At 40.5% G+C, this 13,768-nt stretch overlaps 1 protein-coding gene across 1 annotated transcript in view; it reads right to left on the reverse strand.

Annotated features, from left to right (window-relative positions):
• Start1 (Steroidogenic acute regulatory protein-like) overlaps positions 1-10,404 on the reverse strand; it is a 36,576-nt gene extending 26,172 nt beyond the window's left edge. The window contains exons 1-4 of the mRNA XM_028177880.2: positions 9,993-10,404; positions 3,576-3,657; positions 2,477-2,625; positions 1,551-1,709 (exon numbers count right to left, since the gene is read on the reverse strand). Of these exons, the coding sequence (XP_028033681.2) occupies positions 1,551-1,709; positions 2,477-2,625; positions 3,576-3,651 (384 nt within the window). The 5' untranslated portion in view covers positions 3,652-3,657; positions 9,993-10,404. The remainder of the gene's footprint in view (positions 1-1,550; positions 1,710-2,476; positions 2,626-3,575; positions 3,658-9,992) is intronic.
• Positions 10,405-13,768: the final 3,364 nt, after the last annotated feature.

Consider the following 13,768-nt stretch of genomic DNA (forward strand, 5'->3'; position numbering starts at 1 on the left):
GCATCTAATTTGCGTGATGATAGGACCTCTTGTGAGTCCGCAAGGGTAGTTACCACCACCCCGCCTATTTCTGTCGTGAAGCAGTAATGCGTTTCGGTTTGAATGGCAGGGTAGCTGTTGTGACTATACTTGAGACCTTAGAACTTATATCTCAAGGTGGGTGTCGCATTTACGTCGTAGATGTCTATGGGCACCAGTAATCACTTAACACCAGGTGGGCTGTGATCTCGTCCACCAACCTAAGCAATAAAAAAAATTGAGGTGACGGTTTCTCAGCTTGACAGATGCTCCGAGAACGTATTTCATGTGACAGCCTCATCTCCTTTCCATCTTCACACGACGTCGGCCTAAGACGTCTGGTGAGCTCATATCAAGCGACGCGACCAGAGTTCGCATCCCGACAACTACACTAGTGCCCTAGGTGCCCTGTCTATGCCACGTTTGCATCATGATGCCTATGGACTCAGATAACCACTCAATACCAGTGTGCTTAGTGCGAGTTTTCTAACGGTCTCGATCGCGTATAAGTTAACTCAAATTTGTATGGTATTGGAACGATTGCCCACGTTTGCCGCTAGGGGCGCTGTTCCAACTGCATACAAATTTGAGTTAACTTTCACGCTATCGAGAACGTTAAAAAGCTCGCACTAAGCACACTGGTAGGCTAGGTAGGTAGGTGAGGTCGTTTCTGCGGCCATGCAGTAGTAAGACCACCATCTCTCTTCTAAATAGACTACTGCAGGTATACCGACGCTATATACTAACATACCATACCGCTAACATAACATAACGGGTCAAATGACCCATTTTGAAATTTGGCATTGAAAATGCACGTATCATCTTATTGCTTTTGCACTATTTGACTTCATGACTATTTCTTACGAATTCATCTACAGTTATTTATTTTTTTGTTTGTTTTCTTTTGTTTATTTTGAGTAATACTTTTTTTTTAAGGGATTTTATGACCTGGTAACTGAGACCTTTAAGTCATGTCTTATTTTAATTTATATTCATATTTTTATGAAAAATGATATTATGGAGTGAAATGAAATGAAGATGATTAATTTGAGACATTAATCAACTGGGATGAAATTAAATGAAATGAGATGATATTGGATGAAATATAATCTCAGTAAAATGGTGGTCATTCTCTAAGATTTTTTCAGTGGACTTTTTGGAGGATCCCGAGAAGTGATGTCCAGCGGCTTTGTTTCATTTTCCCACATTTGTGCACTTTCACAGATATTAAACAGTTAATAAACCACCGTTATTACACATTTAAACCCGAAGAAACACTAAATAGACAAATTAAAACAAATCACACAACTTCACTCCTCGCGTTCCCGCCAAAAAAGTCTTGAGTAATACTTGTCGTATACCGTTAACTACCCGCTAAGTGTTGGTACGATTAGTGATAAAATAATCCATGTAGACCTTTTTTTCGGGTTGATTTTCAAACTAAGGATGTTTTTAGGAGCCTACCCACCAAACGACTCCAAGGAAATGCAGACCTGACCTAAGGCAAACAAAAATAAAACTGACATACTCACAGCTATCACACTCCAATTGTTGATATATAATAAAGCGTAGAACAACAATAATATTGTAAATCTTATCACAGCTAACACCACTATGTCGAATAACGATAGTTTTATATTATAACTAATAATTTCTCTTTGCAATATTTGGTCTAACGTCTCGTTACGAACCTGAAGCAAGGAAACATATATTTCACATTATTATTTTTTCCCCTTCTTGTCCTTATAACACACCGCGTGAGGTCGGCGCTGTATGTCCCCACAGAGACCAGAGACCGCCCGATGTCAACCATCCTCGGGTCATATCTCTAGTAGCATGTTCACTGCAAGGGACCATAGGGGGCGGAATATTCTGTACCATCTTTTTATGTTTCTTTCACTTCATTTTATTATAAAAAAAAACCACAATACAATTTAAATATTCAAATACCAAAAAAGAGCGCTTTAAAACCGGAGAATGGGCAGCAGTGTACAATCGTATGACTTATTAAAGGCACGCACGGGTAGACACCGGACCATGGTGCATGTTACTGCTGCGAAGCCACCATACAGCTTAAAGATTGAGACAGCCAAATAAGACTTTACTGGTGGTAAGACCTCTTGTGAGTCCGCGCGGGTGGGTACCACCACCCTGCCTATTTCTGTCGTGAAGCAGTAATGCATTTCGGTTTGAAGGGTGAGGCAGCCGTTGTAACTATACTGAGATCTTAGAACTTATATCTCAAGGTGGGTGGCGCATTTACGTTGTGGATGTCTATGGGCTCCAGTAACAACTTAACACCAGGTGGGCTGTGAGCTCGTCCACTCATCTAAGCAATAAAAAAAAACTTCGACATCTCTGGAGGAGGCGGTATTTCGTGACAGCTCATATGACCACGTAACCACATCCGTTGATCTAGAATTCACAGACTTTGCACTTGAAAAGCGGTAAAACTCACCATAACACAAATCAGCCACATGAGGCTTGTGAACATTAAATCGAAGGTCACGAAGAGACAGAAGAACCTTCTGACCGAGGACATCTTCCCGGCGGGCCTGTGTCCCGCCACTAGGTCCTCGGTCATCAGATTCACGGACTGTGAATGATCTGAAATGGATCGGTTTTACAGTTTCCAACATAAAGTCTAGCTTCCTTCAGCATTAGTACACATTTTTTTTTTATTGCCCTTGTAGGCAGACGAGCATACGGCCCACCTGATGGTGAGTGGTTACCGTCGCCCATGGACTTCAGCAATGCCAGGGGCAGAGCCAAGCCGCTGCCTACCGCTTAATACTCTCCACAAGCCTCGTTTGAAGAAGGACATGTCATACAATCAATTATCTCGTAAAGGAACATCTTATATTGTTTATTGCGTATACGGGTGTTTATTTTTTTCCTACCTAAGCTGATAGACTTGAGAGGCTATATCAGCGTTGCCTTAACTAGTAGGTGAGCTCACGGGGCTCAAACCGGATGACGTTGCTAACACGAACCCTAGCAAGAGCCGTGCTTCGCAGAATCTACCATCGGATCGGTAACGCGACCCACTGAGAAGATCCGGCTAGAAACTCAGTGGGCTGTGTCTGAGGGTTAATTTACTCGTCGAGCCCTTCGTCGTAAGCGACGGGTTCGACGAGTACGATGACCGGTGCTTGAGGTACCTAAAAGCACCGTTAGTGGATCGGGAGGATCCGAAATGACGTGTTTGGGGCGACGTCGACTGCTTTCCATTCTGTCCGCAGGGTGGGGAACGATATGGGTGTAAGAGCCACCGCCCCACCAGGAATAATGTAGATACCATGGTCCTGTGGTCACTAGATGGTCATGAAAAGACCTGACCAGTCTCCTAAGTAAGACTTTTCATATCTAAGACGATGACAGTTATATTCCCCGAACTTCTTTCTTATGATAATATTCTATCAGCTCCTTTTATTGGTGACGTATAGCAAAATCGTGTACTGAAGTCAGGTGATCAACACAGGTTTCAAAATTTCCATTGACTTTCCTCACAACGTGGTTTTAGACTTTAGTTCTAGAATTAGGACCACTTTACTCACTCATCATTCTATAAGGCGGGGATGTGACGCTGTTTAAGAGAGATTCAGCTGCTTCTCGTATGTGAGGATGAGACATTGCACTCTGGAACCAATTAGAAAATCTATTATAGGTAACTAGAGGTCCCGCAGTAGTCGAAATTCCACTATAATTAATTGGAATTGTAAGTTTGTACACTATTATTATTGTATTTTATACTTCTATAATCACAAATTTCGCCAAGACTACACTATAAAAAATATCAACAAAGACAAACAATATTTAATCTATTCTCAATTTGACAACAGACGTCAAGAACAAAAGTTTGACAATAAATAGTATGCATGCGTGTGTGCGTCAAATACATGGTATGTAGTGTGTGTAATGTTTTCATTATTGATTAAATGTGTCTTTTATGCATTATTTAAAAAAAATATTAGCGTTGTGCACTTCTTCTCTATATTCTCTGTAAGTGTGGAAAATTTCATACTCCTCCGTCCTCGCTATTTTCGTAAAAAGGGATACAAAGTTTTTGCTTCACGTATTAATATATAGATAATGACATAGCAACGGCAAAATGATTGGAATCTTTTAAAGTTTGAGAGGACTCAATGTTTATAATTAATAGCTGTACCACCATTCTCACCGAAATGAATCGTTGCTTATATACAGAATCCCAGTAGATGAGTGGACGAGCTCACAGCCCACCTGGTGTTAAGTGATTACTGGAGCCCATAGACATTTACGACGTAAATGCGCCACCCACCTTGAGATATAAGTTCTAAGGTGTCAAATATAGTTACAACGGCTACCCCACCCTTCAAACCTTCAGATCATATTACAGACGCTTACATTATTACCGGTAGTACATAAGTCTAGTCTATTGCATTGGTCCGACCAAATCTGCACCACACTAGATACTACAGTCTACGATGCCATACACATCGCCGAGAACAGAGGAAGATGGCGAAGCATTATCCAGAGAAGGATAATGGGCGGAGACGGTCACGACCCTCAAACATGAGGGATGTGAGTCAGGGAGGAGGAGGATAAGTCTGATACAATCTGGCAAAGAAGTGATCGTCGATTATAGGGAGCAATAGACTGCTAAATACTGGAAAGCACAGTCTAAGCTCGCTTGATACGATTACCTTACGACAGTCGTCAAGTTGAGGTATAGTACGTGCGAGCAGCAAGGACCTCGACGATTCTGGGATACAGATTCTTGTATTAACAGAAGTTTACGGTTGGTCATTTCAAAATAGACGCCTGATGCAGTGTAACAAATTCACTTGAACCTTTATAAATTAATTTTTAGTTACACTTACACTACTTTGGGGGGTAGATGTTGCTCGCGTCCGTAGGATTACCATCTTTTCCTAGACCCTCCCTACACGTGCCCTCCGGGTGGTGCAAAATGAGCAACAAAACGCCAAGCTACAGGCGGCGATTAATTAACCTGAATAATGGTACCCACTAACTATGAGGACTAAAATCCCTCAATAAGAGTGGCGATGGTACCTTGGGAAAGTATCATTAGTATATCTCCCAACCCCTTTATAAAAATATGGAAAGTCAGAGTAATGAGTGTGATTTGTCATGCGGCCCGACTAACCCCCGGCGCCCTCTGGTACCCGGGTCAGAGGGTGTGAAATCTGCTACCGAAGACGGCATAGAAGTGGCTACCCAGGCTTCTATGCCAGTAAATGCTACTGGTCAAAAGAAGTTAGTTCAGCAGGCATTCCATCCTAGCCTCTTCTTAAATCGGCCAAGAAGTTCGTCCCTAGGAAGTCTTTCGAACCAAGCGTCTGCTAAAGAAAAATGCGGTCAAAGCTCTGAGGCCTCTGCCGAAACGCTAAGAGATACTACATGCCCAACACCATGGCAAAGAGTTCCTGTAAGCAGAGGTGTCAAAAGAAAGAAAACATCTTACGGTCCAGTCCCAGAACCTCAAATAAATTTAGTGGTCTTCAAATTGATCTAACAGACGAAGACTCTGAAACTACTACGGTTAAAAACACAAGTAAACCGCCCCCAATTATTCTATATGGGGTTGACGACATTAACAAACTTACTGAAATGGTAGAAACTATCGCGGACGTAACAGAGTTCAGATTCAAAATCACTAATCGAAACCAACTAAGGATGAACTGTGTTAACATGGATGTGTATAAAAAAATCCTTACCCTAGTGAGAGAATAATAGGCCACACTTTCAATCGAAAGGATGAAAGATGCCTCAGAATTGTCATACGGAACTTACACCCTTCTACACCCATTGACATCATCAAAGAAAAAGTAGAAGCCACCGGAAATATTGTTAAGGGAGAAATAATTAATGCCAAATTCGGCCCCGAAAAGAAGCCTACTTCCACCTTTTTCGTAAATCTCTTGCGCGGCCCAAACAATAAAGTTGCTAAAGACCTTAAATTTATATACCTATGATATTGAAACCACCTGATGATATTGAAAATGCGACTAGATACATAACTAATCTGATCCAAGAAGCATGCTGGGTGTCCACGCCTGAAGAAGAGTCTGTAAAAACTCGTATAAACTATCCATTGGAAGTCAAAAAGGCAGTACTGGAAAAGAGGAGGCTTAGAAGAGTCTGGCACCAAAGCAGATTAGAAGCAGACAAGAAAACGCTGTATAGGAGTGCGGTTCAACTAAAAGAAATACTGAACAACTGGCACAATAAATCGTTGGAGGATCGCCTCGTGACACTAACAGCCACTGCAGCAACTAATTACTTGTTGTGGAAATTCACCAAGAATCATAGCAGACCTCAGTCATCCAAACCTCCGATAAAAACCATGAATGGTTGGGCGCGAACATCTCAAGAAAAAGCAAACGCATTCGCTCAACATCTTGAATCAGTTTTTAAACCAAATGCTGACATAGATTTAGTACATGAGGAACACATCAATGAAATTTTGTTACAAGACTTCCAAATGATACCCCCACAGCGGCCAGTCACAGTACGCGAAGTTTGGGGAGTTATATCAAAACTACAGGATAAAAAGGCTCCCGGATATGATCTTATAACCAAGGAGATATTAAAACAAATTCCAAGGAAGGTGGTAGTGTTCCTGACTTCACTCTATAATAGCATATTAAGAGTCCAGTATTTTCCAAGGGCCTGGAAAGTATCTCACATAATTATGATTCACAAGATGGGCAAAGCACCCAATGAAGTATCCTCATACCGACCTATAAGCTTGCTGCCAATACTTTCCAAAATTTTCGAGAAGCTCCTGAAAAGTAGACTTGTCCCAATCCTCAATGACGAAAAAATCATTCCTGATCATCATTTTCGGTTTAGACGAAATCATGGCACGGTCGAACAAGTTCACAGTCTGTGAAAAAATACGCAAAAGTTTGGAAGAGAAACTCTACTGCTCCTCGGCGTTTCTGGATATACAGCAGGCCTTTGATAAAGTTTGGCATAAAGGCCTCCTCTATAAATTAAAGGCAGCGCTACCTCATCAGTATTATTATCTGCTAAAATCGTATCTCGCAGACAGAATATTCCAGGTGAAAGAAGGGGATTCTTTGTCACGATTCTGCGATATCGCAGCAGGTGTACCACAGGGATCAGTCCTGGGACCACTATTATATACTATATACACTGCTGACTTACCTGAGGTTAATGATGTTACCACTGCAACATTCGCCGATGATACTGCAATATTGGCGAGTCACACGGATCGTTTTGTAGCATCACAGAGATTACAAAAAGGTCTTGATAAAATATCCACATGGCTACACAAGTGGCGAATAAGAGCCAGTGCATACAAGTCGGTACATGTTACATTCACATTGCGAAAAGGTGATTGTCAATAACGCTATATTGCCTCATCAAGACAATGCAAGATACCTGGGATGCACTTGGACCGCCGCCTAACACGGAAACACCACATCCAAACTAAGAGACAGGAACTAAACATCCGATACAAAAATCTCCATTGGCTGTTGGGACGTAACAGCAAGCTGAGTGTTAACAACAAACTTTTAATTTACAAAGTTATCCTTAAGCCAGTTTGGTTGTACGGAATCGAATTATGGGGTAGCGCCTGCAATTCGAATATCAATATAATACAATTAATGCAAAACTGTATCTTGCGCTCCATAAGTGGTGTTCCGTGGTTGGTCACAAACACTGAAATACAGAGAGAACTAGGGATCCCTACAATAATGCAGGAAATCGTAAAACTTAAACAAAAACACCACGAAAGATTGGAAAAGCACCCAAACAATCTGGCTGCCGCCTTGAAAAAACAAAGTTACGGTAAACGGCTCAAGAGAAAAGAAGTCGTATAGTAGTTCAATGACAAATCCCAAATTTTGAGTAGATGGCTCGCTGGAGTCACGCTCTTACTGACTAAGAAAATTTCAACGCATCTAATAAAAGTACTGGATACTGATTGTAAATAAAATAAAAAAAAAAATACATTGTTATCAATTAATCCAATTCAGAAGTAAATTGGTACACTTGTAGTGCACAGGAATATCCACAAATGACATGTGGCACACGAATAGCTTAGACTAGTGATAGAATAGTGTAGTGATAATCGAATAGGATAGTGATGGTCGTCAAAGAGTGGGTCAGAGTGACATTAGTATTATTACAATTCGTATAGTAATAACCCATTGTGAATGATAACACAATGTTATCATACATGACAGGCACGCAAATACAAAGTTTAATCGTAAACTTATTTCACAGGATTCAGTAACCACAACACGAAGCTGTGACTGATAGACAGTCTATATAATCTATTTTTGGCACGGAATGAAAAAAATTATTTCTATTTTTCATTTTTATAATATGCATATAAACTTCACAGATAACCTGGTACCACTAGATCGTGTGGTCTAACAATACAACGTAATCAGAATAAGTGGTGAAAATTAGATAGGTAATTGAGCATAGGAGCATGCTTTCTAACGAAGCCCGTAGGATTGTCAAGCTGAAGTGGCAATAGGCAGCCCAGATAAAAAGATCGGACTGCCGGTGGGACCGATATATTATAGAGCGGAGACCACGTACTGGCAAGTGCAGTGTGGGACGGCCACCTACCAGATGGACTCGCAAGCTAATGAAAATTTCTGGGTCACGTTGGATGCAGGTGGTAACGGATCAGTCGCATCGGAGATTGATTGGAGTGGCCCATGCTCAACAGAGGACAGCTATAGGCTGAGATCATCATTGAATAATGATAATGATGTTAATGTTGTTAATGTTTGCATTAGATTGGTGAGTAAACTCAAAGTCATGTTAAACAGTTACTGGAGACACAGGAACATCAGAATGTGACCTCTGTCACTCACCGGGTGATATGGGGTCAATGTATCAATGCTATTTTGTAATGGCTGTCAAAGTCTTAAAACTGAACTGCGTGACTACTTCACTGAAGAAATGGGCAGGATGGTAGAATCTACCAGAAGAGGCTTACAGAGTGCGTAGCAATACTAAATCTTAGTTTATTTAATTAAATTAAGAATCTTTTTTTTACCCAAGTTTGATGCAAATGGAATAATTTGATTCGAGTCCGACATTCCGGCAGAGAGTAATAGGAAAGAAAGAAGAAAGAATAAGAAAAATCAATTACTACTTGCTTTGGAGAGTAAGCTAACAATATTTCATTCACAATTTTTTATTTCTTTAAAAAATTCAGTTACATACTTGTAAGTTACAATACAATAAAAAGTAGAGACACAGAAAGTAAAACTAAATTGAATATATAGGCTAATGATAGCCATACATAAATTTTTCCATAAAATTTTGCAATACATACAAAAAAACAATTAACAAGAACTTAATTGGACATAATAGGACACAAAGGAACTTAGACTCCAACTTCTTTCCCACAAAGCTAGAGACAGTGAATGCTGTAATAGCATGTTATTTAATTAGTCCTACTTATCAACAACCTCACTGAGGAACGGAGAGTAAAATAAACTAACCCGAGACCATAAACATCATTTTATCTTACCTTTAGGGCTGGGATATTAATATATCAATTAATCATTTCACTAACTTTCAGCTTGAATGGGGCTTGTAACCACTTACAATCGGCAATGTACGGGTTAACTAATACTACTTGGGATACTATATGGGGCCTATCAGTAAATAAAACCAGAATAATTCTAGCAAACATCACAATATTTTACTTCTCAACAAATTTTACAAAATTGCAAATATTATTGTTATAAAAAGATTGAAGTTAATTAACATGTTTGTGTTATTATGTGCGTATATAACATTTGTTAGTTATTTTCCATAAACCATTAAAAAGGATACCCATATTTTGAACAAAGATCAGAGAGATTTAACAGAAAAACTTAATCAAAGAATATCACAAACAATTCGTTAGTGTAATCATAAAGTTAAGCCAATAAACCAATGTTTAGAAAAAATAACAAACAAAGACTCACCAATTACTAACTCTTTGGTCCAATTGCAAATAAACTTATTAATTTGTCATAAAATGCATAATTCGATGGGTATAAATTGAAATGCAGTTAATGGCACGTTACTAATAATTACACATCTCGTTGTGAGACTGTTTCAATTAATTTTATGTTATCAAACAATTGTATTGTTATCAAATTAGCACAGTAAGGTGATTAAATCGCTGCAACTTTATTTTTCTATGTTTTAGTTTGGTTCGAGACGCGTTTCCTACACAACGTGATCTCAAACATATTTGTTGGTGTCTTTGTCTCGAGCACGAATCACAACAGTTGTCAAGCTGTTCTTATGCTATAAAAGTGGCTAGAACCTGAACTTTTATATGGAACAGAATATTTCACACCTTTGACACTTGACAGTACCGTTCCGTTTCACGAAAACCATGAATTCAAGAAAATCACTTCAAATAAATAGTTTTTCAAACATATGATCTACGCTCAAAAAATACTTACTGTATAATTTCATAGAGCAGGTGCACAATAAGACATTTAATTAAATACTTTCACTTCATTGTACAAAACATAATTAAAATTAGTCAAATGAATAACACAAAGGGGATCTTATCGCTATCAGCCATTTACCTGGTAACCGGTAATCAATTAAGAAAGCGGTGACGCACAAGTTCAGTATACGCTGCCGCCTAAAATCAACTTACGCAGGTGCACAGAGGTATGAGTGACACAATTTTTGCAACTTTACAGCAGAGTCATTTCAAGTTTTTAAGATGGAAACAATATCAAAAAAACCTACTTCAGCTATGTGAATGGGGTAAACATAATTGAAGTTCAAATTGTTGATGCTAATACCAAATAAAACGGACCTTTAATTACAAAGCTATATGTCTCGTGTTAAGCGAAATATCACCTATACCAAATAGCCTTTCACTGTGGCTCTTGATATGTAGGTACGTACATACTCTTCTTCTTATGAGTTGGCATCTTCATTTCTGAAAGTCGTGCCTAGTTTGATGACTGTTCTCTCATCATCCGCAGTACAACTTCTTTCCGCGTGTTTCTATCTTCGCCAGTCTTCATACGTATAAATTACCTAGCAGCAAACACTATATGTCAATGTCGTTTTAGCTTCATTTGAATGTATAATTATTGTACGCTTTGATTTACTGGTTGTAGGACCTCTTGTGAGTCTCTGGTAAGACCTCTGATAGGCTATCGAGGATGAGCGTGATGATTTAAAGAGCGGTTCTCCTCACTAGACTTGGATTGTGATCAAATTAAGGCCTTAGATGGGACAATGTTCACGGAATGCACCATTTGCGATGTGACAGTCAGAGATCCGGACGATCATAAGAACAGGTGAGAGGGTATTTCGGTGGTGTCGCAATACTGGTGGTAGGAGCTCTTGTTAGTCCGTACGGGTAGGTACCACGGCCTTGCCTATTTCTGCCGTGAAGCAGTAATGCGTTTTGGTTTGAAGGGTGGGGCAGCCGTTGTAACTATACTGAGACCTTAGAACTTATATCTCAAGCTGGGTGGCGCATTTACGTTGTAGATGTCTATGGGCTCCAGTAACCACTTAACACCAGGTGGGCTGTGAGCTCGTCCACCCCTCTAAGCAACTAAGCAATAAACAAATAATTTAAGTATATATATTTAAATACCCGTTGAATTGGATTGTATGCAGGCAAATAAAAAAGGTAAGGAAAGAAGTAGGTATGTAATTTAAAATAAACCAAAAATCAATTTTGTCGTCAGGAAAATCTAAAATTTAATCCTTTAGTCCAGGGGCTCTCAAACTTATTTTGTCTACTGTCCACTTTGAGAATAAATTATTTTTTAGCGCCCCCATTTTTTCACTTACTTAAAATCCACTATACCGAGAGCTCAGTCGGTGTCTAAGAGTCCTCCTAGATGAAATTACAAATGGCATCCTAAACCTCTACATAACACCCCGATTTTTTTCTAGGTCTCTTTCTTCCTATTCGTACACTCTTGACAGAGTGGTCGTGGTCATGCATCAGTCGGATCCTGCGATACCGATGCTCTCGCGATGCGACGCCATGTGGCACGATGTTTCGCAGAGTGAGAGCAAACATTTATGTTGGACTGAGTAACAGATTTTATGAGGTCGGTCCATCGTGTTGGAGATCGTCCGCGAGATCTTTTTCCCTCGACTTTCCCTTGCACCACCAACCGCTCAATGGAATCCTCATTACGAGTGATGTGCCCGAAGAACTTGAGGATTCGTAATTGGACTGTTGACGATAGTCTCTCCTTGATGTTGAGCTCTTTCAGGATCGAAATGTTGGTACGGTGTGCGGTCCACGGAATTCTGAGGAGAAGTCTCCAGCACCACATTTCCAGTGCGCCAATCTTACGACGGTCTTGCATCCTCAGCGTCCACGTCTCAGCCCCATACAGAAAGATTGGAAAGACCAGGCATCTCATTAACCGAACTTTTGTGTTTTTGGTTATTCTGCGGTCTCTCCAAATCTTTGTTAGCCTCTCAACTGAGGATCTTGTCACGGCGCAACGTCTTCGGATCTCATCTTCACAGCCTCCAGCGTTGGTGATAGTGGAGCCTAGATATACATAGCTATTAACTACCTCGCATCCCGCTATATGTTAGACTTCCGGTTGGTTGATGTTAGCACGATCTACGATCATCATTTTGGTCTTATCACGATTGATTGCAAGTCCAAAATCCAACGCTGTAGTCTCCAGCCGGCGAAGAAGCACCTCGATTTCGTCTCTGGTTGACGCCAAGAGGGTAGTATCATCGGCGTATCTCAGGTTTGATATTTTCCGACCACCAAAGGATATTCCTTTATCCCAATCTTCAAGAACTATCCGAATTATATACTCTGTGTATATATTAAATAAAAGAGGAGATAGTATGCAGCCCTGCCTAACGCCTGCCTGTGTGCTGAAGCGTTCGGAGTCAATACTGTCAACACGAACAGCGGCCGTGCCATCTTCGTACAGACGTCTGATGGTGTGTACAAGATGTTGCGGTACACCCATTTCCGTCAGTACCAACCACAGCTTCCACCACTTGACGGTATCAAAAGCCTTTCGGAAATCCACGAAGCACACATATAGGCTAATATTAAATTCTCTGGCCTTTTCTACAATTTGCCGCATTACGAGTAGTTGCTCTCATGTGCCTCGACCTTTTACAAAACCTGCTTGCTCGGGGGCGATCTCTCGGGACAAGTAACCTTGGAGCCCCGTGTTAATTATGTGCAGCATGACTTTACTGGCGTGGGATACGAGAGAAATTAGTCTGTAGTTATTGCACTTCTTCGTTGATCCCTTTTTGTGAATTGGAATGAATATCGAATGAGACCAATCGCTCGGCCAAACTCCAGTGACCCAAATTCGACAACAGATGATGTGCAGTATATCTACTCCGATTTCCCCCATGGCTTTTATTGTCTCGATGGGGATTTCATCAAAATTTTCCTTATTCCGTTTAAGGTGGTTGACAGCTGCTCGCACCTCGTCCTTTAAAGGCATCGGCTCCAGTTCCGAGGGTTCACTGTAGGTCATTGAGATCTTTGTTGTGGTGTCAGTAAACAGAGACTTGCAATAGTCTTTCCAAGTACTAAAAATCTTTTTGATCTCAGTGACAGTATCTCCAGACGCATTCTCAATAGCCCAAGTCTTTGGCTTAAATTGACGAGACGACTAGGTCTCTTACCGCCCCCCTTTTGGCCCGCAGCGCCCAAAAGGGGGCGTTATCGCCCACTTTGGGAAAGGTTGGTTTAGCTGGTAAACTT

This window comes from Bombyx mandarina, chromosome 02 (assembly GCF_030267445.1).
Source record: "Bombyx mandarina strain Sakado chromosome 02, ASM3026744v2".
Lineage (NCBI taxonomy): Eukaryota > Metazoa > Arthropoda > Insecta > Lepidoptera > Bombycidae > Bombyx > Bombyx mandarina.